Here is a 25,875-nt window from a genome sequence, read left to right on the forward strand (position 1 = left end):
AGCCAGGCCACCAGAGTTTACCTAGCAGCCTCGCAATGTGGCATAGGCAACCCCACGGCAGGTAAAATAGCAGCAGTGGTAAGACGAGACCCTTAAGTCACCATTAATTAGCCATTTAAGGGCCTCAAATGGCCCGGGGGCAGCAGGCGCCTATCACCTATCCTGCCAAAAGGTGCAATACCATTGGAGGTGGGTAGATGATGGCACAGGGTACCCCCCACATCCCAACATCCCACCTGATTTTATACCTCCTGCTGCCTGCCAGCCCACCTCCAGGGGTGGGGGGGGGGGCGGGGGGAAGCATAAAATTCCAGCCTTGGTGTCATACTTGACCCAGAGTTGAGCCTCTGATCATATATCCACAGCATCACTGAGACCACCTACTTCCAACTTTCTATAACATTTGCCTGACTCTGAGCCTACCTCAGCTCATCTTCTGATGAAATCCTCATCTCCGCCATGGTACCTCCAGACTTGACTATTTCAATGCACTCCTTACCACACTCTCACCTTCCACCTCAATAAACTCATCCAAAATTCTGCTGCCCATATCATAATTTGCACGTTTCCCTTAACCAACCCGGTATGATGTACCTGCTGCCTGTGTGGATGAGGGCAAAGTTTGCAGAGTGGATCAGCAAATTGACCATAGTGCAGGAGGCCTTTCAAGTCAGGGAGGTAAAAAGGAATATGGTCGTGATATGGGAAGAGTATAGTCGGGGGATAGATACCGTCCATTGCAGCTGCAACTGGGACTTCCAACTGGGTTCAAAGGTTGCGTCGCCTGCCTGGTGCCAGGGTTTAGGACATGTCCTCACAACTGGAGAAGAACTTGGGAGTTGGAGAGAGAGGCTCCAATTGTGGTGGTCCATGTGGGAACCAACACCATAGGTAGAACTAGAAATGAGGTTGTGCTGAGAGAGTTTGATGAGCTAGGGTCAAAATAAAAACACAGAACTCATAGGTGACCATCTCCGGATTGTTACCTGAGGCACACACAAATTGGCATAATGATAAACAGATTAGAAGGTTAAACACATGGCTGAAAAAATGTTGTAGGGAGGTAGGAGTTTCAATTCAAGGGGCACTGGCACTAGTACTGGGGAAAGAGGAGCTATTTATTGGGACAGAATACACTCAAACCTGGCTTATACTGGTGTTACGCTAGTGGCAAATCGAATAACTACAGCAGTAGATAGAGTTTTAAACTAATGGTATGGACGGTGGGGTAGGATTCAGGAAAGGATCAATTCATAAACAGTAAGACAAATGTCAAGTCTGTAGAACAGAGCAGTGACTGGGTAAAGATAAGCAGTATGAATCAGGAAGGGACAGAGAGGTTAACAAAGGTAATAGGATTTTTGAGATTAAATGTAACATCAGAGAAGAAGAGAAAAAAAGTTAAAGACATGGGGAATAAATTTGTTCACGTGGTGCTGCTTCAAATTGGTGCCACCTAGGCACCCTGGGGCAGACAGCGCCAAGGGATGGTACTTGCAAAAACCCGTGTCAACCCAGCAGCTATCAACCCACAGTGCTATCTGCACCTGGGGATTCTACACAGTCTACATAGCGCCAATTTGAAGCAGAGCTACATGAACACATATTTCACTTATTACATTGGAGTGTGCAAAATATTTACAACAAAATGGATGAATTAATAGCACAGGTCGAGAAGTAAATATTCCATGATACATGGCATTTAGAAGAGATAGGCAAAATGGAAAAGAAGTGATAATAAAGGATGGGACAAAGACAGTAGAGGGAAAGGATAGTAGTTTGGAAAATCAAGATGTAAAATCATTTTGGATGCAACTCAGAAACAGAAGGGGACAGAAACAATTGGTTGGAGTTGTTTATCGACCCCAAACAACAGCTGTAGTGTCAGGCAGAGTATAAATCAGGAAATTGGAGGTGCATGTAACAAAGATGATACAGTAATAATGTGGGACTTTAATCTTCCTATAGATTGGCCAAAAAAGATTGCAGTGGGAGCATTGAGGACGGGTTCATGGAATGCCTTCCAGATAAGTATGTCATGGTACCAAATAGGGAATAAACTATTTTAGATCTAATGTTGCATGATGAGAAAGAGTTTGGGAAAGAGTGATCATAACATGAAATAATTTTATAGAGCTTAAGAGTGATTTAGTTCAGCCAAAACTAGAGTCTTAACACTACGTAAGTATTAAAGGACAAGTTGGCTAATGCAGATTGGGAAACCAAATTAAAAGGTAAAGCAGCAAGAAGATAAACAATGGTAAGCATTTAAATAATTAATTTATAATTCACAATGACTATACATTACTTTATAGAATAAACACCTCTCAGGGAAAGTAGTCCAATCATGGTTAACAAAAGAAGTTAAAGATAGCATAGCTGTCTATTAAAGGAAAAGGCTTATAATGTTGCCAAGAAGAGTGGTAAGCTCTGGCACTGAGAAGATTTTAGAATTCAGCAAAGGATAACCAAGAAACTGATAAAGAAAGAGAAAACAGAACAAGAGTGAACCAGAAGGAGTCATAAAAACAAATTGCAAACCTGCTATAAGTATGTAAAAAGGAAAAGAATAGCAAAAGTAAACATGGGTCCTTTAGAAACTGAGACATAAGAAATTATAATGCGGAATAAGGAAATTGCAGAGATATTACTAAGATCACTTTTCACCTCGGTAACATCGTCTTACTCCAACCTTGCCTCAGTTCATCTGCTACTGAAGCCCTCATTCAAGCCTTTGTTATGTCTAAACTTGACTATTCCACCACTGGTCTTCCACAGTCTACCCTCCATAAACTTGAGCTTATCCAAATCTCTGCTACCTGTGTTCATTCTCGTATCAAGTCCCGTTCGCCCATCAACCCTGTGCTCACTGATCTACATTGTATCCTGGTCAAGCAATGCCTCGATTTTAAAATTCTCATCCTTGTTTTCAAATTCCTCATGACCCTGCCACTCCCTATCTCAGCAATCTACTCCAACCCTGCTTGGAGAGAAGGCGGCTAAGAGGAGATTTGATAAAGATGTCCAAAATCATGAGGGGGCTGGACAGAGTAGAAAGGGAGAAGCTGTTCCCGCTCGTAAAAGGATCAAGAACGAGAGGGCACTGATTTGCAAAAGAAGCAAATGTGACATGAGAAAAAACTTTTTCACATGAGTCATTCAGGTCTGGAATGCACTGCCTTGAAGTGTAGTGGAGGCAGGTTCAATTGAGGCATTCAAGAGGACATTATATGATTATTTGAATAGAAACAATGTGCAGAGGTGCAGGGAAAAGGCAGGGCAATGGCACTAGGTCATAATGGTCATTTGGAGAGCCAGTGCAGACACGGTGGGCCAAATGGCCTCCTCCTGTGCTGCTAAAATTTTGTGATTCTATAATATCTGTGCTCATCTAACTCTAGCCTCTGGAGACCGAAACTGTACACAGTATTCCAGGTGTACACAGTATTCTAGATTTTTATTTGCTCAACCATTGCTCCACCATTGTTGGCCATGGCAGAAAGATAGGAAGAAAGGAAAAGGAGGAAGAGAAGGATGAGATCAATGCAGTAGTGAGAAATGATCTTGGTTCACAAGATCAAGATGTAGAATCAGTTTTGGGGAAAATAAGAAATAACAAAGGAAAGAAGTCATGGTGAGAATAGTCTAGAGGCCCTGTAACAGTAGCAATACTGTAGAACAGAATATAAATCAAGAAATAATGTGATTCTGCAATAATCCGTGGCAAACCAAATTAGCAAAGGATGCAACGGGGATGAGTTCATAGAGTGTATTTGGAACAATTTCTTAGAACAATGCATTCTGGAACCAACCAGTAAACAGGTTATTTTGGGCTTGGTATTGTGTAATGAGGCAGGATTAATTAATGATCTCATAACAAAGGACCCTCTAGGCAAAAGTGATCATAGCATGATAGAATTTCACACTCAATTTGAGAGTCAGAAACTTGGCCCTGAAACTAGTGTCTTAAATTTAAATAAAGGCAATTGCAAAGGTATGAAGGCAGAGTTGGCTACGGTAGACTAAGAAAATAGGTTGAAGCAGTGGCATGCACTTAAGGAAATATTTCATAACTGTGAACAAAAATATATTACATTGAGAAAGGAAGACTCTGAGAACGATGCACAAGGAAGGCAAATGTTATGTTGGCCTTTGTTGCAAGAGGATTTGAGTACAGGAGTAAAGATGTGTTGCTGCATTTGTATGGAGCCTTGGTGAGACTGCACCTGAAGAATCGCATAGTTTTGGTCTCCTTATCTAAGGAAGAATATACTTGCCATAGAGAGATTGCAACGAAGGAATCACCAGACTGATTACTGAGATAGCAGGATTGTCCTATGAAGAGAGATTGAAGAGACTGGGCCTGTATTCTCTAAAGTTTAGAAGAATGAGAGGTGAATTCATTGAAAAATACAAAATTCTTGTAAGGCTCAACACGGTAGATGCAGGATGTTACCCCTGGCTGTGGGGTCTAGAAACAGGGGACACAGTCTCAGATTAAAAGGTAAGCCATTTAGGGCTGAGATAAGGAGGAATTTCTTCACTCAGATGGTGGTGAATCTTTGGAATCTGCTACCCCAGAGGTCTGCAGAGGCTCAATCATTGAGTATGTTCAAGTCAGAGACAGTTTTGAAATGCTGAGGAAAAACTACCTAATGCTGTGAAAAAGAAATGATGTTCCTACAACCCTATAGAAGTGTCAATCAGAAAGGACCATTATGGTGTCAGTAACAAAAGCTTTACTCAGTTCATACCTCTTAACCTTATCCAAATACACATAGACTCATTGACAAAAGAGATCATAGAAAGAATAACCCTCATAAAGATGTCCATCAAGCAAAGTAAATACTCCACTTCAGTTTGTCCAAACAGACCCCCGCTGAGCTAATGCATTTGTCAGTTTTGGAGCTCAACCAAACATTCATATGGAGCCCAGGTATAGAACCAGATGTCTGGCCATCTGTTTCTGTTGATATAGTTCCCTGCTTCTTAAAAGAAGTGGCTACAGAGATAGTGGGTGCACTGGTTTTAATTTTCCAAAATTCTGGGATGGTCCCAGCAGATTGGAAAGCCTCAAATGTAACACCTCTTTTCATGAAAGCAGCGAACTATAGGCCAGTGAGCCTAGCATCTGTTTTTGGATATATGCTGCAATCCATTATTAAGGACATAATAGCAGGATATTTAGAAAATCATAATATAATCAGACAGCGTCAACATGGCTTTATGAAAGGGAAATCATGTTCGACTAATCTGTTATAGTTTTCTGAGGTTGTAATTAGCAGGGTAGATAAGGGGAATCAATGGATGTAGTGTATTTGGATTTTCAAAAAGTATTTAATCAGGTGCCATGCAAGAGGTTGATACACAAAATTAGGATTCATGGAATTGGAAGTCATATGTTGTCATGAATTAAGGTTTGGTTAACCGACAGAAAACAGAGAGTAAGAATAAATGGGTCAATTTCAGGTTGGCAGGCTGTACCTAATGATGCAGCATAAGGAGTAGTACTTGGCCCTCAACTACTTACAATTTATATCAAAGACTTAGATGGGGGGACTGAGTGTAACGTAGCCAAGTTTTTTCTTATTTATTCTTTCATGGGATATGGTCATCACTTGCAAGGCCAGCATTTGTTGCCCCTGCCTAATTGTCCTTGAACTGGGTGCTTGCTGGGCCATTTCAGAAGGCAGTTAAGACTCAAACACATTAATGTGGACCTTGAGTGATGCGTTGGGCAGGCTAGGTAGGAATGGCAGATTTCTTCCCCTGAAGGACATTTGTGAGTAGGTTTCAATGATAGTTTTCAATTCCAGATTTTATTAATTGAATTTAAAATTCTACCAGCTGTCATTGTGGGATTTGAACTCACATTCCCAAAATATTAGCCTGGGTCTATTGATTACTAATCCAGTGACATGACCACTACACCACCCTCTCCCTCTGATGATACATGTTTAGGTGGGAAAGTAATATTTGAGGAGGATGCAGGAGCCACAAAGCAATATAGACAGGTTATGTGAGTGTTATGAAGTTATTCACTTTGGTAGGAGAAATACAACAGAAAGAAAAGGAAGACTTGCATTTATATAGCACCTTTAATGACCAATGAGCATGCCAAAGCATCTTATAGCCACTGAAATACTTTAGAAGTGTAATCACTGTTATAATGTAGGAAATGTTGCAGCCAATTTGCACACAGCAAGCTCCCACAAACATCAGTGTGATAATGATCAGATACTCTGCTTTTGCGATGTTGATCAGGCAGAATAGTTTAAATAGCAAGAGACTGAGAAATGTTTCTTCCCAGAGGGACCTGAGTGTTCTTGCACATGAATCACAGAACGTTAACATGCAGGTACAGCAAACAATTAGGAAAGAAAAGAATTACATTAGCCTTTATTGCAAAGGGGTTGGAGTACTAGAGTAAAAAAGACTTCTTGCAATTATATTGGACTTCAGTGAGACCACACCTGGAATCCTGCATACAGTTTTGGTCTCTTTGCCTGAGGAAAGATATAACTTAGAGGGAATCCAAAAAATGTTCACCGGGCTGATTCCTGCGATGAGCGAATTGTCCTATGAGGACGGATTGAGTAGACTAGACCTATATTTCCTAGAGTTTAGAATGAGAGGTGATCGCATTGAAACATAGGGCAGAATTTTACATTTCCCCCACCGGTGGGTTTACATACAGGTGGGGTAGGGCGGGGTGTGGGGGGGGTGGGGGGTGCATAAAATGCCTCAGATGGCCTTCCCACTGGCCTCCCATTTGCCTCAACCTCTCCACAATTTTACAGTGAGATGGGTGAGGTCTAGGGCCAGCTTGCCCACTCTTGCCCAATTGAGGCCCTTGTGGCCAATTAATGACCACTAAAGGGTTGTTTCCTGCCCAGTCACAATTTTCAGGCTGATAGAAAGCGTTCAGCGGCAGGAGGGAAGCCAAGAGAGTGACCCCGCTCAGGCCTCAGGTGAGAAGGAGGGTCACCTCCGTCAATGGCCTCCTTTGAACATTGGGCGTCCTCCACCTCCCCACAAAGTCTGTGTGCTCCCACCCCTCCCAGGCCTCTCCATCAACACCCTCCCCCCTGCCCACCACTCCCCGTGGGCTTCACCTCATCTCCCTGCCCTGAGACCCCCACACTTGGCTGATCCTGGATTCCTGGGACTTAGACTCTGGGGACTGCTTGTAATCCCAGTCCTGCCCACTACAGCTTGTGGCGTTGCTGAGACTAGAGAGCTGCTGGCCAATCAGATTGGCCTACAGCTCTCTGAGGCGGGACTTCCTCCCGAGGTCCCATCTGCAGCCAATTAATTTTCCTTGGAGGGGCAGCCTGTATCGGCAGGGACTCTTCGGGTGACGGGTATCCTAAAAATCTTGACCAAAGTAAACTTTTAAAAGGGCTTGACAGGGTAGTAGGGTTGCCAACTCTGGCTGGGCATAGTCTGGGAGATGTCAACAGAACTAGCGTCACAGAATCCTGGTGGCCTGGCGAGAGTGGGTGAGCCCATCCAGGGTGGGGGAACAAAAGCCTAAAGACCCAGGCTGCACATAAATGAACAAAAGTACTTTGATATTCTATCCTTGTTTAGAATTGGCTTGTTCAGGCACTGCAGTGCCCGGGCAGCTGTTGGAACCACGATCAGGTGGCAGCCCTTTAAAGTAGTCACTGCTGAATCCTCACCCACTTCCAGGCTCAGACCCTGGTCCCTCCGCTTGCCCCAACACACCCAATTCCTGGGGCTCTTGAAGGACAATAGCAAACACACACCAGACACTGATCAGCAACCGCCTCGGGTTCTGTTCTCCAACTGATGGGGGCCCTAGCCTGCTCCCTCCTGACAGTTACATTAGTATCAGAATCGGCACTGTAACATTTGCTGCACACGCTCCACCCCTGGGACCATGGTCTTGTGCCCCGTGCCTTCTTCCCGCAGAAGCGCTGATTCTCTCTGCCCGCTCACACCGCCCTCACCTCACAGGCTAGCGGCAGCTGCTGAGCAGCCCTCCGAGTCCCCTACTGAGCAAAACAGTACCCAGAGATACAACAGTCACCATTCCATTACTCATGTGTGCTCTTCTCTCAAAGAACACATGAGAGCTTCACCTTTAACCTTCTTGGCAGGGAAAAACAGGCAGCGAGGTTTATGGGCACAGTACACGTGCATGGCCCACATCAGTACCAGTTTACTGCAAATTAATTTATTTGCTGGTTTGCTTTCAATAATCAACGGGAGATTAATGTCCATTCCTGGAGATCCCTCCGGCCATTCCGGGAGGGTTGGCAACCCTCCAGGATAGAGGCAAGGGGGCATTTCCCCTGGCTGGGAATCTAAAACTAGGTCGTCACAATGGCTGCCCGTTTAAGACTGAGATGAGGAGAAATTTCTTCACTCACAAGGTTGTGAACCTTTGGAATTCTCTATTCTAGGGAGCTGTCGGTGCACAGTTAATAGGCATATTCAAAACAAGAGATCGGCAGATTTTTGGATGCAACGAGAATCAAGGAACATGAGAATAGCACAGGAACGTGGAGTTGATGTGGCATGTCACTCCATATCTTATTGATTGACAAAGTAAGCTCAAAATGGAGAATGGCCTAATCCCGCTCCCATTTCTTACATTCTTACTGAGTTCCATTCACCGTTTATCCCTGTACTTGCTGACCTGGATGGGCTCCTAGCTGAGCAATGCCTCAATTTTAAAATTTTCATCCTTGCTTTCTAATCCCTCTATGACCTTGCCTCCCTCAATCTCTTTAACCTTCTCTAGCCTCACCACTCTCTTGAGAAATCTACACTCCTCCAAATCTGGCCTTTTGCTCATCCTCAATTTCACCTCACTAATGTCCTTTAGGGAAGGAAATCTGCCATCTTTACCTGGTCTGGCCTACATGTGACTCCAAATCCACAGCAATGTACTTGACTCTTCAATGCCCTCCTAATGAGGTCAATTAGGGATGGGCAATAATTGTTGGCCTAGCCAGCTACGCCCACATCTCATGAACAAATTTTAAAAATGCTCCACCATTGGTAGCCATATCTTCAGCTGCCAAGGCTCTAAGCTTCTGGGACTCCCTCCCTAAACCTCTCCACCTCTCTTAAGGAGAAGCTCCTTAAAAATTAGCTCTTTGACAAAGTTCTTGGTCATTTGTCCAAATATTCTCTGAGGAGGCTTGATGTTCAATTTTGTTTCATAATGCTGCTGTGAAGCAACTTGGGATGTTTCACTTCATTTAAAGGCACTATATAAATGTATGTTATTGTAAACTGATTCACTTACTTTATACCACCTTCTTGTACTTTTTCCTACTTGGATTATTCTCGGTTTCAAATTTAAACAACGATTTGAGCAATGAAAAACCATTATTAGGAAGAGAATTGCGCTTCGGATGAGGGTTGAAGGAATATTCAGAATTCGCGGAAGCAGAGAGGATGGGGTCACAAAGCAGACGGACATAAAGATAAAGTGGGCATTAACATTCATGTGGGCATTAACATGCAGGATTTCTAAATGACAAAATGTTAATTTAAATCTTTCTGCTCATTAAAATCTAGTTTTAATACAGCAGAAAGTTTTCGGTTGTAGCCTGTGTTCAGGGCTGCTGCAGCCATTAGACGAACTAGGTGGTCGCTGAGGGTGGCAAGATTTGGGAGGTGGCACACCGGTACTGGCACTATGGCAAAAAGCCGGACTGAAACTAAAGGGAGCTTTAAAATGACATAAGCAACTTTCCATGATTGTCCAGGGCACTCATGGAAAGTTGCTCATATCATTTTAAAGCTCTATGGGTATAAAGCTTTAAACCAACCTAAAGCAACTTTGCTGGGAAAGTTTAAAAAATACTCAGGGGGCAGCACTTCCTAAACCAGCGATGGAACAGCCCCAGTTACTGAAACACAGTCGATTCCAGCAGTGCTCTCACCCTCTCTGCTCCGAGGTCAGACTCCAGAAATTTTCTCACTCTCTCTGCTCTGAGATCAGACTCCAGGAATGTTCTCACCCTCTCTGCTCCAGAATCAGAATGGGATCAGGCTCCAGGCATGTTCTCACCATTTCTGCTCTGGGATCAGATTGGGATCAGACTCCAGGAATGTTATCACCCCCTCTGCTCTGGGAACAGAAGTTTAGACTGAAAAAGTGAACAGCAGCAGCTAGAGGTTTGTTTTCTCGGATTCTCAGCAAATTATCACACCAATAATTTAACTCTTATTTATATTTAACACAACTGCTCACAACTTACATGGGAGTGGTGATTAAATTAAAAGCTACCTGAATCTGAAGTTGAAACCTCGCTGTAATTGCATAGTGAATTGATCAGCATATGAGAGCAGCCACCTGGGACTGAAGGTTATATTGAAAATCTCTGAGACACTGAATGTTGTGCATATCCAGTGCTTTCAAAATTGTGCATAAATGTCAGTTCTAAAATTAATATTTGTAAGCTCAGTACAGATTTTTACCAGCTGTCCATTGATTTGAATAATTTTGATTTCAGTTTTTTAATTATTAAAGAAGGAAACAGGCACTGTGAGTACGAGTTGCCCTGGTGCAAGTGCAGGACCCTTTAGGGAGGCAGGGTTTTTCCAATTTAGCACCTCAACACAGCCTGATTGAGGAGGTGAGTCCAATTCTAAGGTTTTGTTTAAATTTTCACCATTATTCATTCTGGAAGGTGCAACCTTTTATTTAAGAGTAAAATTGTTTTGGAGAAAACATTTCTAAAGATTGCTTGCAGTTATTAAATTCCAGCAACTTTTTTTTGCCAATTTTCTATTTGCAAAGTCCAGAATAAAGGTTTCCCTTCCTAGCGTCTAATTGGAGCTTCAAAAATCCTAGATATCAAGAGCTAAAATCAGGGATCACACAGATCCCAGCTTCCAGGCTAATAGAGCAGAGCGATTGTCAAGGGCAGTGCCACTGGCTAATCAAAAATGCCAGTTACCTAAGAGTTCCGTGTTTTAACCAATCAGAAAGCTCCTGGGTGATCTCGTGGTGATGTAGTGTTGAGGCCTCACGAGAGGTGCTGCAGTGGAGCGCGGGAATCAAGTGAGCGGCGTCAAGGGAACATGCAGAAGCAGAACAGTGGGAGGCTGAGGCCAGAGTGAGGACAGGCCATGGATAATTACTACCCATGAGTTTGAATAATTTTAGCGGTTGTGTGAAAGTGGGACCATTTTACTGTATTCATTTTTGAAAGTTAATTATGGGGACATGGGTGGGGGCGGGGGGGTGGGCGCCAGGCTTAAGGTTTGCCGAGGATGCCAAATCCTCTTGCACCAACCCTGCCTGTGTTCATATTTGGTGGCATTACCAAATCAAGGCTATTGAAAGGACGTGCCTGCATGTATCATTTCTCAATTGTAGGTTGTCTTGTAATGTTTTTATCATCAGGGCCAATTGAAGGTGGCTAAAGATAAACAATTACTAGAAGTATAACAGAATTGTTATGGCGTAGAAGGAGGCCATTTGGCTCATCGTGTTTGCATCGGCTCTCCGATTGAGCAATTTCCCTAATTCCATTTTCCCACCTTCTCCCTGTTAGCTCCTCTGTAACATTCTTCCTTTTCAGGTAACAGTCTAATTCCCTTTTGAGTGCTTGAATTGACCCTGCCTCTACCACACTCTGAGGCAGTGCATTCCAAACGCTAACCACTTGCTGCGTGAAAAAGATTTTCCTCATTTCCCTTTTGCTTTTTTTACTAATTACTTCAAATCTGTGCCCTTTTGTTCTTGATCCTTTTGCGAGTGGAAACATTTTCTCCCTATCTACTCTGTCCGGTCCCCTCATGATTTTGAATACCTCTATCGCATCTCCTCTCAGCCTTCCTTTTTCCAAGCACAACAGTCCTAACTTCTTCAACCTAACTTCATAACTGAAGTTTCTCATCGCTGGAACATAAGAACATAAGATCTAGGAGCAGCAGTAGGCAATTCAGCCCCTCAAGCCTGCCCCGCCATTCAATACGATCATGGGCTGATCTCATTTCGGCCTCAACTCCAATTTCCCGCCCTCTCCCCATAACCTTTCAGTCCGTTACTAATTAAAAATCTGTCTATCTCTTCCTTAAATTTATTCAGCGTCCCGGCATCCACTACACTCCAAGGTAGTGAATTCCACAGATTCACGACCCTTTGAGAAAAGTAATTCCTCCTCATCTCTGATTTAAATCTACCACCCCTTAGCCTAAAACTATGGCCTCTCATTCTAGAATGCTCCACAAGGAGAAACATCCGCTCCATGTCTACTTTGTCTATCCCCTTTGGCATCTTATATACCTCAATTAGATCTCCTCTCATCCTTCTAAACTCTAGCAAGTATAGGCCTAAACTGCTCAATCTCTCCTCATTTGATTAATTAATTAATTAATTAGGAACCATTCTTGTGACTTTTTTCCTGCACCCTCCCTAATGCCTTCACATCTTTCCTAAAGTCAGGCACCCAGAATTGGACACTGCTCTAACTGAGACTGAACTCATGATTTAAACAAGTTCAACAAAACCTCTTCACTCTTATCTCTATGCCCCTATTAATAAAGCCCAGGAAACTGTTTGCTTTATTAACTGCTCTTTCAATCTATCTTGCCACCTTCAATGATTTGTGCACATAAGCACCAGGTCCCTTTGCTCCTGCACCCTCTTTAGAGTTGTACCTTTTATTTTATATTGTTGCTCCATGTTCTTCCTACCAAAATGAATCACTTCACATTTAGCTGCATTGAACTTTATCTGCCACCTGTCCACCCATTCCACCAACTTGTCAATGTCATTTTGAAGTTCTATATTCCCTTCCTCACAGTTCACAATGCTTTCAAGTTTCGTATCATCTGCAAACTTTGAAATTGTGCCCTGTACACCAAGATCCAGCTCATTACTATATATCAGGAAAAGCAAGGGTCCCGACACTGACCCCTGGGGAACTCTACCACAAACCTTCCTCCAGCAAGAAAAACATCCGTTAAGCACAACTCTCTGTTTCCTGACACTTAGCTAATTCTGTATCCATGTTACCACTGACCCTTTTATTCCATGAACTATAACTTTGCTCACAGGTCTGTTGTGTGGCACTGTATCAAATGCCTTTGGAAGTCCATGTGCACCAAGTCAACAACATTGCTCTCATCAACTCTCTCTGTTCCTCTTCAAAAAAACTCCAACAAGTTAGTTAAATATGATTTTCCCTTAAGAAATCCATGCTGGCTTTCCTTAATTAATCCACATTCGTCTATGTGGCTATTAATTTTGTCCGAAGTTATTATTTCTAGGGCTAGGATTTTTCCCTCGTCGGGCGGGCTTGGCGGGGCTGGGCTCGGCGGGGGTGGGCTCAGTGGGGGCGGGCAGGAGCGGTCAGGAAGCCGACCGCCCCCTGCGATCGGGGCCAGACCGCGATTTCATGCTGGTGGGCCAATTAAGGCTCACGCTGCCTGGGGGGGGTGGGAGGAGGGCGAGAGCGCAAGTTTGTGCATGCGCGCGGGTGTGCACCGGGAAAGCTCCCTGAGGCACAGAGCTGTCTCAAGGAGATGAAGAGTTTTGACAATTAAAAATAAAGATATTTGAAATGTTAAAAAGACATTCCCCTCATGTGACTCTGTCACATGAGCAGGGGCATGTTAGAAATTAGGATGAAAATTTTCCTTTTTTTTTCAAGACCTTATCCCGCCCATGGATGAGGTTTTGCAAAAAATGCAAAGGACGCTTGGCCTTTTCGCCTGCCCGCCAACTATAGTTTGGATAGACAGTGAAAAATTTAATTCAATTATCTTTTTAATGGCCTTTTAATTGTCGGCGGGTGCGCTGCTGATTCTCACATGCGCCCGCCGACTGAAATATCGTGCGAGTGCGCGATGAGGTCAGGACACTCGCCCGCCGTCATCACAAGTCATTTTACGCTTGAGCGGGTCGGGCAGGTGCTCGCCTGCTCAGCGAAAAGTCCTGCCCTAGAAATTTCCCACTGAGTGGCCTGTAGTTGCTGGGCTTTTTGAACAAGAGTGTAACGTTTGCAGTTCTCCAGTCCTGCAGGACCACACCTGAGTTGAAGAAAGACTGAAAAATTACAGCCAGTGCCTTTGAAATTTCCACTCTCACTTCCCACAGTATCCTTGGATGCATCTCATCGTGTCCCGGTGCCTTATCAACTTTAAGTACAGATAACTTATCCACTATGACCTTCTCTTCAAGTTTAAACCCTTCTAGTGTCTGATTTACCACCTCTTTTACCATGGCCTGGGTAGCAACTTCTACCTTGGTAAAGACAGATGCAATTAAGTTTCACTAATATCACAACCATGCCCTCTGCCTCCATGTGTAAACCCCCTTTCTGGTCCCTAATCGACCCTACTCCTCCTTTTACCACCTTTTTACTATTTATATGCCCATAGAAGACTTTGGGATTCCCTTTTGTGTTAGCAGCCAGTCTCTTTTGCTCCCTCATTACTTCTCTTATTTACTTCTCCACCTTACTTCTGAACCTTCTATATTCAGCTTGGTTTTCAGTTATATTTTCTACCTGGCATCTGTCATAACCACACTTTTTCTTCTTTAACTTAATTTCTATCTCCTTTGTCATCCAGGTAGCTCTGAATTTGTTTGGTCTACCAGTCCCTTTCAAGGAATATACTTTGTACTCGAATTATCTCTTCTTTGTAGGTAGCCATTGTTCAGCTAACATTTTTCCTGCCAACCTTTGACTCCAATTTATTCAGCCCAGTTCCATTCTTGCCCCATTGAAGTTGGCTTTCTGCCAGTTAATGTTTCTTACTCTGGACTTTTCTTTGCCCTTTTCCATAGTCAACCTAAACCTTATAATACAATGATCACTGTGCCCTAAATGTTCTCCAACTGACACTTGATCCACTTGGCCCACCTGATTCCAAGAATCAGGTCTGGCAATGCCTCCTTTCTCATTGGACTGGAAACATATTGCTGAAGAAAATTTTCCTGAACACAGTCTAAGAACTCTTGGCCATCTCTTCCTTTTACACTACAAATTTTCCAATCTATATTTGGATAATTAAAGTCCTCCATTATATGTGCTCTATAATTTTTGCACCTCTCTGTAATTTCCTTGCAAATTTGTTTCTATACAACTTTCCCACTAGTTGGTAGCCTATAGACTACACCGAGCAATAAATTGCACCCTTTTTGTTTCTTAGCTCTAGCCAAACAGATCCTGTCCTTGACCCCTCTGAGATATACTCTTTCTCCAGCACTGCAATGCTCTCCTTAATCAATACCGCCACCCCTCCTCCTTTACTTCCTTTCCTGAACACCTTGTACCCACGAATATTTAACACCTAGTCCTGCCCTTCTTTGAGCCAGGTCTCTGTTATAGCCACAACAACTTATTTCCACACTGCAATCTGCACCTGTAGCTCACCAGTCTTGTTTACCACACTCTGTGCATTCACATACATGCACAGTAACCCTGATTTAGCCGCTATTACTTTCTCCTTTACTCCTGCCTCATCTATTAACCTACTATTCCCTACCCTAGTGCTATCCATCCCTTCCAGTATTTCATGCACCTTGGTATTCCTTTCTGATATTATCTCCTGGTTCCCACACCCCTGCCAAGTTAGTTTCAATGAACTAACTTGGTACAAGTATAAAAGCAAAATACTGCAAATGCTAGAAATTGGAAATAAAAACAAAAATGCTGAAAATACTCTGCAGGTCAGGCAGCATGGTTGATAATCCTTCATCAGAACTAGAACTAGAACTAGAATTCATCAGATACCAGGATTAACAGAGGTCTACTTTGGAAGAATTTATATTAATTATGCCCTTTCAAAGTGTATTCCATCTCATGACAATACATTTAACATTAAAGTTAAGAGTTCTAGGGAAACCTTGAATAAACAGCTATACAGCATAAAAATTCTTAAGTACATGCCAAGAATTTTCCCATAAGCTTCCCAATCTGGGGAGTTGCATTATACATGACTGTGTAACCTCTGTGATAATAATACAATTGCACCATCAGAGTTGGCATCATCCTTTTACTAGCAACTAAATAATAGGCAGCAGTTTTAAATATGCCCTACAGCAATAAGAGAAGGTTCAATGTTCTGGTCAGTCCTACCATTAAACCCAGCTCAATAAAAGATTTATTGTCTTAAGTTCATTCTTACTTGGAAAGAAATTCTTACCAAAAGCAATTTCAATTCCTAGGAAGGAAATATGTTATAAAAGGAATGACTGTTGGTCAGTAATGGATAAACATAATTTATAGCAATGTACCAAATCCCATTTTCAACACACAATCTTACTAGAAAATAGTTCTGCATATTTTAAATCAGCAAGCTTAAGATTTCCTTCCCCATCTCTTACATACTTTATCTCCAACGTTGAATACTATGACTTCCTGCCCTCAGGCCTGTGGCCAACTTATTTACTTGTTCAGAGTAAAAAGAGCTTTGTTAAGATCAGACATATTAAGATACTGCCTCGTTCTTTTTCAATAGCCTCGGTGTAAAGTCATTATTCTTTTCTTGCCCACCTCCTTTATGAATATCTGTTTTATGCTTAATGCATGAGCAAGAGCTTCCTATGAAAGCCAGAACAATCAGAAGGCATCATACAGCTGAGATTACATAAGGTACATTGTTCAACGATTAAGTAAACAATGTTCTTCCACCACCAGTTGCTGGCAGGTATTCTTTAACATGCATTTCTAAGACTGACTGCTAACTCCTTGAATTGAAAAGAATTTGGTCAGGGTATTTTTTAAACTGCTAGCTGTACATTTATTATTGCCTATATGCAGTCTTATCATTTAAAGCAAACATTGAGTGTTCCATCATCTTATTCTTTCTCCACAAAGCTAATAAAAGAATGTAAAAACAGAGGGAGATTTTAATCCAGAAATCATTTACCTCTGGCTGGTCCAATCTGGTTGATCATTGCATATCTAACCACTTGCTCACTTTGATCATATAGCACAAAAATATGGTTAGCGTTAAGTTGTTGAGTGGCTGGAATGGTCCGTGGTGCATGTTCACAGTCATAGTAAGTAATATTCTGTCTCAACTGATATCGAAGTGTCTGTGTCTCACCATTCCTGGATTCAACAGAATATTCCCTGTAGGCTGTAGAAGTCATTGCTGCAAAGGAGAAGTTCGAAAATAAAAGTAGCATCTATACAATTTTTGTGTTAAAGAAAATTAAAATTGAAAGGTTGGGAATAACAATATGGTTTATACTTCCCAGTGCACCATTTGTAAAATGGGCTCACACAGAAAGCTATATAGTACAAAATGGTTTTATGCATTTACAAAGCTTCAGTTAAGGATGTTATATCACCTGCCCAGCGAATAGCAAGCTAACTATTTAACAGCTGCTTGAATTTCAGAGAAAATTGCAAGAAGCCATAATTTAAAAAAATAATAAACTGAGAATTTTCACACAGCAATGAAAATGATGGAAGTTTAAAAATAAAAAAAAAACTAAAAGAAGTACACTTAATGATGTTGACATACCAGAACTGGAGCGGTGGTAGAGTTCATCATATGGCTGGATCTGGACTGTAGCACCTTGTGCAATATTAGGCAACTCACCCTCAATCTCAGTAGCAACACTGAGATAATTCTGCGTATCAAGTCCTTGAGCTATTTGCATTATATTTAACTTCTCATTGCCTGGATAGAAGGTGATATCGACATTGCGAATAAATTTAGCACCTAGAAGACATTTTTAAAATTAGGTTATGCAATGAAAGTAGCCTACTGGCTACATTTTTTTCTTTTGTTACACCTCCTCTTCTAAAAGCAATAATTCACATGATGATTAAATGGTCATTCTCTGTGTGAGAGTGTGGGCATTGAGCATTCAACAACTGTGGAGAAAAATCACAGCTGAACTAGGTCACGTGTACATTTCAGCTGGGGTCACTGGTAATAATCAGGAGCAAGGAACCATGAGTAATGCTTTTTTCCCCAGCCTACTCTGGAGGTGATGAGGTTCAACTGAAGCACTACCATTCTACTCTGAAGTGGTGTATCATGTTTGTATTACTAGCATCAGAAAACCATTGGATGATATAAGCTGTGCACAGTGATATTCACAGGCATACAGAGAATTATGAAATAAAAACAGAAAACGCTTGAAACTTAACCACGTGAAAAGTTCACCTCAGCAGGTTAGTCAGCACCTGATAAAGAAAGACAGGTTAACACTTAGAGTGGAATCTCTGCTCTGGCAATGGTCAACTAACTTAACGCAGACCAGGAGCTCAATTTTAACTTTACACAAGTGGACGGGTTTTGAATGAGTTAAAATCAGATTGCAGATATCAAAGTTGAGACACTCTAGCACTGCACCATTGGCGCTTTTATCTGCTGGAGCTTCTGTTAAATTTAAATTGTGAACAAATATAGGTAGTAACTCAAAATTGGTAAGAGAAGCACAGATTATTTTCTTTACTACTGTTTAAAGTTAGGAGGGCTCCAAAATCTTCATTAAAACTGGCTATGTTAAGTCACACAATGTAACTCAATGTTAGTTTGGGTTCAAGCTCTGATTAGTGTCTACAACATTGGACATTTAGTACACTTAAGCACTGATCTTTGCAACTACAATGAAAGAGCACTATAGGGCTTTTTGCTCAGCTGCTTGATGCAGTTTTCAGGTTAGCTTTCATGTTAGAAGGAGTCAGTGGTCAAGAGGACTACTCTTCATTTATCAAACTTCTTACTTTGGATATTGGAAATATGTCAAATTTCAATTAAAATTACACAATGGAGACTCACTTACCTGCAATGCTGAAACCATTTTTGAAGCCTGGTTGCTCTACAGCAAACAACCATCCAAAAAGATCTCCAATTATAGAAAGTGATTGCATTGCCCAACCTACTTCCTCAGGAATTTGACTAATAGCTGTAAAGGCTCTCCCATCATTTACAACTACATATGCATGCAGGTCAACATTCCGAAACTCCACAGGCATTCGACTCGTTCCAACCATTAACTTCCCATTTACTTTTCCATTCACACGCTGTGTAACACCTACAGAGAAATGAATCAAATGATTATACAAATGTATAAATGCTAGACAGTTTCTAAGCACAGAGATAACTTTAAATTGAGCTAGAAACTTTATTTTAAATTGTTTTTAACTACCTTCTGGTAGACATTCTCTTCCATTGCCATAGTAACCAGAATGGCAATGGCAGCAAAATCCACTTGAGTAATCTGTACAAGAAGCATGCTGGGAACATTGCCCCTGGTTTCTCTCACAGGTTTCTTTTGTATCTGTACTGTAAGTGAAAACTGAAAGACAAAGAATGCCTTAATCAGAATACCCAACATTTTTTTTTCAGATTACAACAAGGAAAATATCAGGTCATTTTTTTACCATTTCTTATGAGCCACAGGTAACATTGACACAAGTTTTACTGAAAATAGCCATTGCTGTTTGCTTTGAAAAACCCTGTACCATTTAGATCCCAGAAAACAAAGGAGGAGGTAAGTTATCAAATCCCTATTTACAATTCCTACAAATACAACCTCCATCTTACAATAATTTTATTTGTACTTTCATTATTTTTTAATAATTGCACTGCTAGATGCCTGGACATAAAATTGTCAAAGCGTATGGTGATTCAGATTCAACAAACAGTACCTTGTGCTAACTAAATCTTGCTACAAATTATCTAAAAACTTTCATATCTAGTGCAAAAGTATTTTTGTATTTTTGAATGGTAAACTCTGCTTTAATTGACTATTACAAATTAGAATAGTACAGGCTACAATTTCAAAAGTTAGTTTTTGATCATAATGTATTGATCAAGTAGTATAAATGTATTTGAAATCAACTTTCCAAGCTACTTACCACCAGCACCTAATTCCTCATCTTCTTCCACACTGACAACATGTCTATCATGTGTAACTGATAATGGATTTCTAGGCAAAGGTTCAACTTCTGAGTATTCATCAGTGTGCCTTGGCCCAGTCTCACCCTCAGGATGCCTCTTAAGATATGATGGCAAAGCCCAAGACTCAGGGTATGATGACACAATGCCTGCCTCTGGATAGCCTTCAGGATAGGATGGTATAATGCCTACATCTGGATATGGTGGGTCATCTGGAATACCATCAACACTGTCCTCAGGTTCTGTGGATACGGAGGGTATGTAGTCCAACTCTTCTTCATTATTATCTTCATAATATTGTTTGTAATCTTCAGCCTCAGTGTATTCAGATTCCAATGTATCAGGCACAACTGGACCACTTAAAGTACTGTCCAGTGTTACAATAGAATCCCCTTCTGATGGTGCCCTTCCTATTTTTGCTTGCACTACATTGTTGAAAGAGGAAGTTGCACCAATATGAAAAACCCAAACTCCTCGGGTTCCTGAATTGCCCATCCTATAATGGTCATAAAATAACGAGATTAGTCTTAAATTTAATACTTATTTTATAAATGGCATTTGTGAGCTTTAGTTATCAGTGTTTCAAGCAGATTTCCAGTAAAATTTAGCAAAACTTCTCTTTGTCAATCAAAGTAATTCTCATTAGGCATATTTAAAACTTACTGAATATTAAGCCAAGCACAAGATCTCAAACATACAAAACCTACAGAACTGAGTCTTTGGTATTCTGCTAACTGACAATTTATTCACCAAGGGTATTAAATTCAGTTCTTAATATACACAAAAGCTTGCAATGCTTTATCTCAAAATGTGACTTGCTAATCATTCAAATTTAATTAAATTACACGTGGCTTAATATTTATTTTTAAGTTACCATGCAACACAAAATAACTGTATTTATATAGTGCCTTAGTACAAAGTCTCAGGAGTAGAATGGGCAAGCCAAAGAAGAAGATATTAGGACAGGTGGCAAAAAGCTTGAACAAAGAGGAGTGCCTTAAAGGAGGGACAAAGTGCAGAAGCAAAGAGGTTACAAGGGCAAAATTCTGCATGGCAGTGAATGAAAAGTACTCACTGATATAGATTTTTCACGGTTTGCTCATTGCTGGTAATACTGTAATGAGGGCCCTCACTTTTCCACAGCAGGAACCCAGTTTCTCCTCTGCTGAAGCCCACCCGAGCAGGCAGCTCTATCTGAACATTGTAGGACTCCTTAGGACGGGTCCCAAAGAACTGCAAGCCATCTTCTGGGTACAGAAAAATTGCATAGGTGTTTGACTCATCAAAAGCCAATAGTGCTTGAAAGGTGTTGAACTAAAGAGAGAAAAATATGTACAAATTCCATTTAGTTGCACAATTTCTTCAATCATGAGGCTTTTCATAAGAACAATCTATTTAAACAGACAGAAACTAAATGTTTCAATATAACAGGTTCAACATTAATTCCAAAAGAACTCTCTTGCTGAGGAACAACTGGGCAATTAGTGATAGAAAAAGTGTGTTTGACAAACTCAGATCAATTTAAGTAAGCAAACAAGAACTAAATTGTGTCTCGAATATCGTGTTAAGTGCCACCCACCCATTATTTAGATTTAGGGTGAATTCCTCCCCCTCCATATCCCACCAATGGCTATGAAATGGATACCATTTCAGCAAGAATGGCTTGCCAGGAAGGTATACAGCAATACTAGTGTAGTGGTAACGTAACTGAACTAGTAATACCGAGGCCTGGACTATTGCTCCAAAGACATACATTCAAATTCCAACAGCAGCTGGTAGAATGTAAACTCAATTAATAAATCTGGAATAGGGAGACAATAATATTAATGATAACTATGAAACTACTATATTATCGTGAAAACTCATTCTGTTCATTAATACCCTTTAAAGAAGAGGGCCAATCCTGGTCCATTCAATGAGGAGTGCAGGACAGCATGCTAGGAACAGCTGTAAGCATACCTAAAAATGAGGTGCTAACCTTCACCACAGGACTACATGCATGCTAAACAGTCATAGCAGCATGTTATAGGCAAAACTAAGGGTTTGCACAACCAAAGAATCAGATCATAGCTCTGCAGTCCCAGTCATGAAGGGTGATGGACAATTAAGCAACTAAACAGAGGAGGGGGTTCCACAAAAATCCCCATCCTCAATAATGAGGGAGCCCAGCATGTCAGTGCAAAAGACAAGGCTGTAGGGTTTACAAACATCTTCAACCTGAAGTGTCAAATGGATGATCCATCCCAGCCTCCTGAAGTCCCCAGCATTACAGATGCCAGTCTTCAGCCAATTTGATTAACTCCACACAATATCAAGAAACAGCTAATGGCACTGATTGCAGAAAGGCTATGGGCTCTGGCAACATTCCAGCCATAGTACTGAAGAGTTGTGCTTCAGAACTAGGTGTACCCCTACAACACTGGCATCTATACAACAATGTGGAAAATTGCCCAAATATGCCCAATCCAAACTGGACAACTACTGCCCAATCAATCTACTCTCAATCATTAGCAAAGTGATGAAAGGTAACATTAACAATGCTATCAAGTGGCACTTAATCAGCAACAACCTGGTCATTCAGTTTGGTTTCCTCCAAGGCCACTCCATTCCACACCTCATCACAGCTTTGGTGCAAACATGAGTAAAAGAGGTGATTTCCAAAGGTGAAATGAGAGTGAGTGCCCTTGACATCAAAGTAGCATTTGATCAATTGTTGCCTCAAGAATCCTTAGTAAAATTGAAGCCAATGGAAATCGGGGCAGGGGGTGGTTAGGGAGGTGAAACGTTTCACTGCGTGGAGGCAAACCCAGCACAAAGAGTGATGGTTGTGGCTACCGGGAGGTCAGTCGTCAAATCCCTCAAATATTGCTTCAGGAGTGCCTCAGAGAGTGCCCTAGGCCCAACCATCTTCACCTACTTCATCAGTGACCTTTCTTCCATCATTAGGTCAGAGGTGGAGATGTTTGCTGTGATTGCACAATGTTCAGCACCGTTCACAACTCTTCAGACACTGAAGCAGTTCAAGCCTGCATGCAGCAAGACCTGGACAACATCCAGGCTGGGGCTGACAAGTGGCAAGTAACATTCATGCAACTCAAGCACCAGGCAATGACCATCTCCAAAAAGAGAGAATCCAACCATCTCCCCTTGACATTCAACAGCACTATCATCATCAAATCCCATACCACCAACATCCTGGGAGTTGCCATTGATCAGAAACATATCTGGACCAACAAACTAAATATTGTGGCTACAAAAGCAGATCAGAGGCTGGGAATTCTCCTGCTTTCTGTCTCCCCAAAGCCTGTCCACCATCTACAAGGCACAAGTCAGGAGTGTGATGGACTACTCTCCACTTGCCTGATTGAGTGCAGCTCCAACAACACTCAAGGAGCTCGACATCATCTAGGACAAAGCAACCCGCTTGATTGGCACCATATCCATCACCTTAAACATTCACTCCCTCCACCAATGATGCACAGCAACTGCAGCAACTTGCCAGGTCTCCTCTGACAGCACCTTCCAAACCTGCAACCTCTACTACCTAGGGCAGCAGACGCATTGGGAATACCACCACCTTCAAGTTTTCCTCTAAATTACACACCATTCTGACTTGGAACTATATCACTGTCCCTTCACTATTACTGAGTCAAAAACCTGGAACTCCTTCCCTGACAGGACAGTAGGTGTAACTGCCCCACATGGAAAGCAGCTGTTCAAGAAAGCACTCACCACCAGCTGCTCAAGGGCATTTAAGGATGGGCAATAAATGCTGACTGTACCAGCGACACTCACATTCCACGAAAAAAAAATTATACATGTATATGTATATTTAAGAATCAACAAGATAACAAAACGCATCCTGGTTTATTTCAAACAAGCTTCTTGATAACACTAACTTAGCCAGTATGGCTTTAAATCTAAAATCACTTCGGTAAGTTAATAGTGGAAAATAGTGTTGCATTGGAAGTGCTCCCTAGTGCTGACCTAAAGCTTGATCATCAAGCTTTGAGGAAAGCGCCAATAGGATGACTCCTAAAGCTGTACCCAAGCCAGGCCCATACACGTTTGCTGACATCTCAGTACTAACGAAGTTTACTGATCCCTTGTAGTTTCTTACCCGGTCAGAGGAGGCAACCGAGCGCGTTATTTCCTCATAAGGCGCCACGTTCTCCCAGGTGGCGATGAAAGCGTTGGTCGGGGTGAATGAACTTTGAGGAAAGCCTCTCCTGATCTCTTGGCCTGCGCGGTCAAGGACGTCAGAGGAATCGTCTTCTCTGTAATAAATCCGCCCTCGGCCATTACTTGTGTCGATATCTGACAAGTAAGGCGCTATCACCGGGAAGTCAGTGGGGAATCCGTCATCCACATATTGGGTCTCTCGGGGGAAATCCTGAGTGGAGATGATCCCATTCGTTCCTACCTGAAGATAAAGGATTCAACCATTTATTAGCAACCCAGTGAAACTCAGTGAAACGCCTTGTTGCCTTTGTTCTTAAACATAAAGGCTACAATAAAATTCACCTTTGATGCTTTGATTGTACTTTCGCACTTTTAACAATGATTGCCCTGAAATATTTATTTACAGGCACGTTCATATCTGAACACAAAATAAATATATACCTCATTACAAATAGCACTTTTAGATCAGACTACAATTTTCAGTTTTTCCTGTCAAGGGTGGGAATGATCGTCCCCTGATTTAGTTCAATTAGTTAGTGAAACTATTGCCTTTCATAAATGATTGGAGGGCGCGGTGTTTGTCAAATCCTAACAGGGCTTAATTCTGAGAAGCGATAAAGCAGAAGTTAGAGATAATCCTCCCCACCCCCAGCCCCGATAACTAAAACAATAAGCCGGGAGGAGGTCTGCTTTAATGTTCATTACGTAGTTCGAGTAAAGAAAATAGCACCCACTAACATGTAACGGTCGTTTTTGCTTAACACCGCACACAACAGCAAATAGACTTAAAGACAAAAACTTACGTAAAGATTACTGAACTGTGTATCATAAAAAACAAGTGGCCTTTTGAGTTTTACAACTTGAGAAGTTTCATCATCGCCTTGTTGCAGGGTAATGTCCTGTGTGTGTGGACCAAACGGGAAAAGCTCCTCTCTCTGGATTGCAGAAACCAAGTTGAGAATCCAGTGGAGTTTTAAAAGGAAAGCGAAGCCCTTTTCCTGCATTCTGGAAGCGAGCAGATGTGCTCCAAAGTGGATAGGGGAAGGAAAGGAGAAGCGGCTCGGTGCTCTGATCTGGTTTTATAGCTGCCTTTATGTTTTAACCCCAGAACAGCCAATAGCCCCCGGGAGAGGGCAGAGCAACCCAATCTCTGCGCTCTCATTGGCTAATGCCTGAACTGATCGACAGGTCAAGCCGCACTCTCCTCACTCGTTGACATCTGGTTGCCATTAAACTTTGTCTATGCTCCACTTTCTCATCGCACTTATTCGTTCAAATAGTCAAGACCTAAAGAAAACACCGAGAGGGAAAAGGAAAACACACATCGTTGGAAATGTTTAGAAGTGTTGGCGCGAACCCATTGGAAAAAGCCCCAGTACATGTTGTACCAGAACTAATGCTCGCGGGCCCGGTGACTTTACTGCACTGGAAACAAGAGCATTGCCGTGTTCTTTGACACGTAGTGGGGGTGGAAGAGCAACAAAAACAGAATTCCCTGAAGCCGATGAACCCGATTCCTGAAATGATGGAAATCCGCAACGTTCATGGAAACCAGACACCAATCGCTTTTGGCCATCTCGTGTACTCAGACTGGTGGTTGCGATACGAACTGTTTTAACAGTACTGGGACCAAGAAACGGTCAAATGAGAGCATTACCCTGAAAAAGACTTGTACAATCTACAAACAGCAACTGGGAACAGGACCTGACATTCCTCATAAAATAACTGCTTTTTATTAAACCATAATCTAAACGCTTTACTGTCTGTGTGGTGAGGGCGGGGGGAACGGTGCAGTAATCTTCAAATTCCCTGACAGCGTGCTGC

At 41.9% G+C, this 25,875-nt stretch overlaps 1 protein-coding gene across 17 annotated transcripts in view; it reads right to left on the reverse strand.

Moving 5' to 3' along the window:
* nid2a (nidogen 2a (osteonidogen)) overlaps positions 1–25,112 on the reverse strand; it is a 174,824-nt gene extending 149,712 nt beyond the window's left edge. For all 17 annotated transcript variants that reach the window (XM_078562579.1, XM_078562589.1, XM_078562578.1 and 14 more), the window contains exons 1-8: positions 24,855–25,112; positions 23,990–24,292; positions 20,945–21,183; positions 19,830–20,365; positions 19,118–19,267; positions 18,752–19,003; positions 17,479–17,679; positions 16,876–17,103 (exon numbers count right to left, since the gene is read on the reverse strand). In XM_078562579.1, the coding sequence (XP_078418705.1) occupies positions 16,876–17,103; positions 17,479–17,679; positions 18,752–19,003; positions 19,118–19,267; positions 19,830–20,365; positions 20,945–21,183; positions 23,990–24,292; positions 24,855–25,055 (2,110 nt within the window). In that variant the 5' untranslated portion in view covers positions 25,056–25,112. The remainder of the gene's footprint in view (positions 1–16,875; positions 17,104–17,478; positions 17,680–18,751; positions 19,004–19,117; positions 19,268–19,829; positions 20,366–20,944; positions 21,184–23,989; positions 24,293–24,854) is intronic.
* Positions 25,113–25,875: the final 763 nt, after the last annotated feature.

Source organism: Cetorhinus maximus, chromosome 18 (assembly GCF_964194155.1).
Source record: "Cetorhinus maximus chromosome 18, sCetMax3.hap1.1, whole genome shotgun sequence".
NCBI classification, from domain to species: Eukaryota; Metazoa; Chordata; class Chondrichthyes; order Lamniformes; family Cetorhinidae; genus Cetorhinus; species Cetorhinus maximus.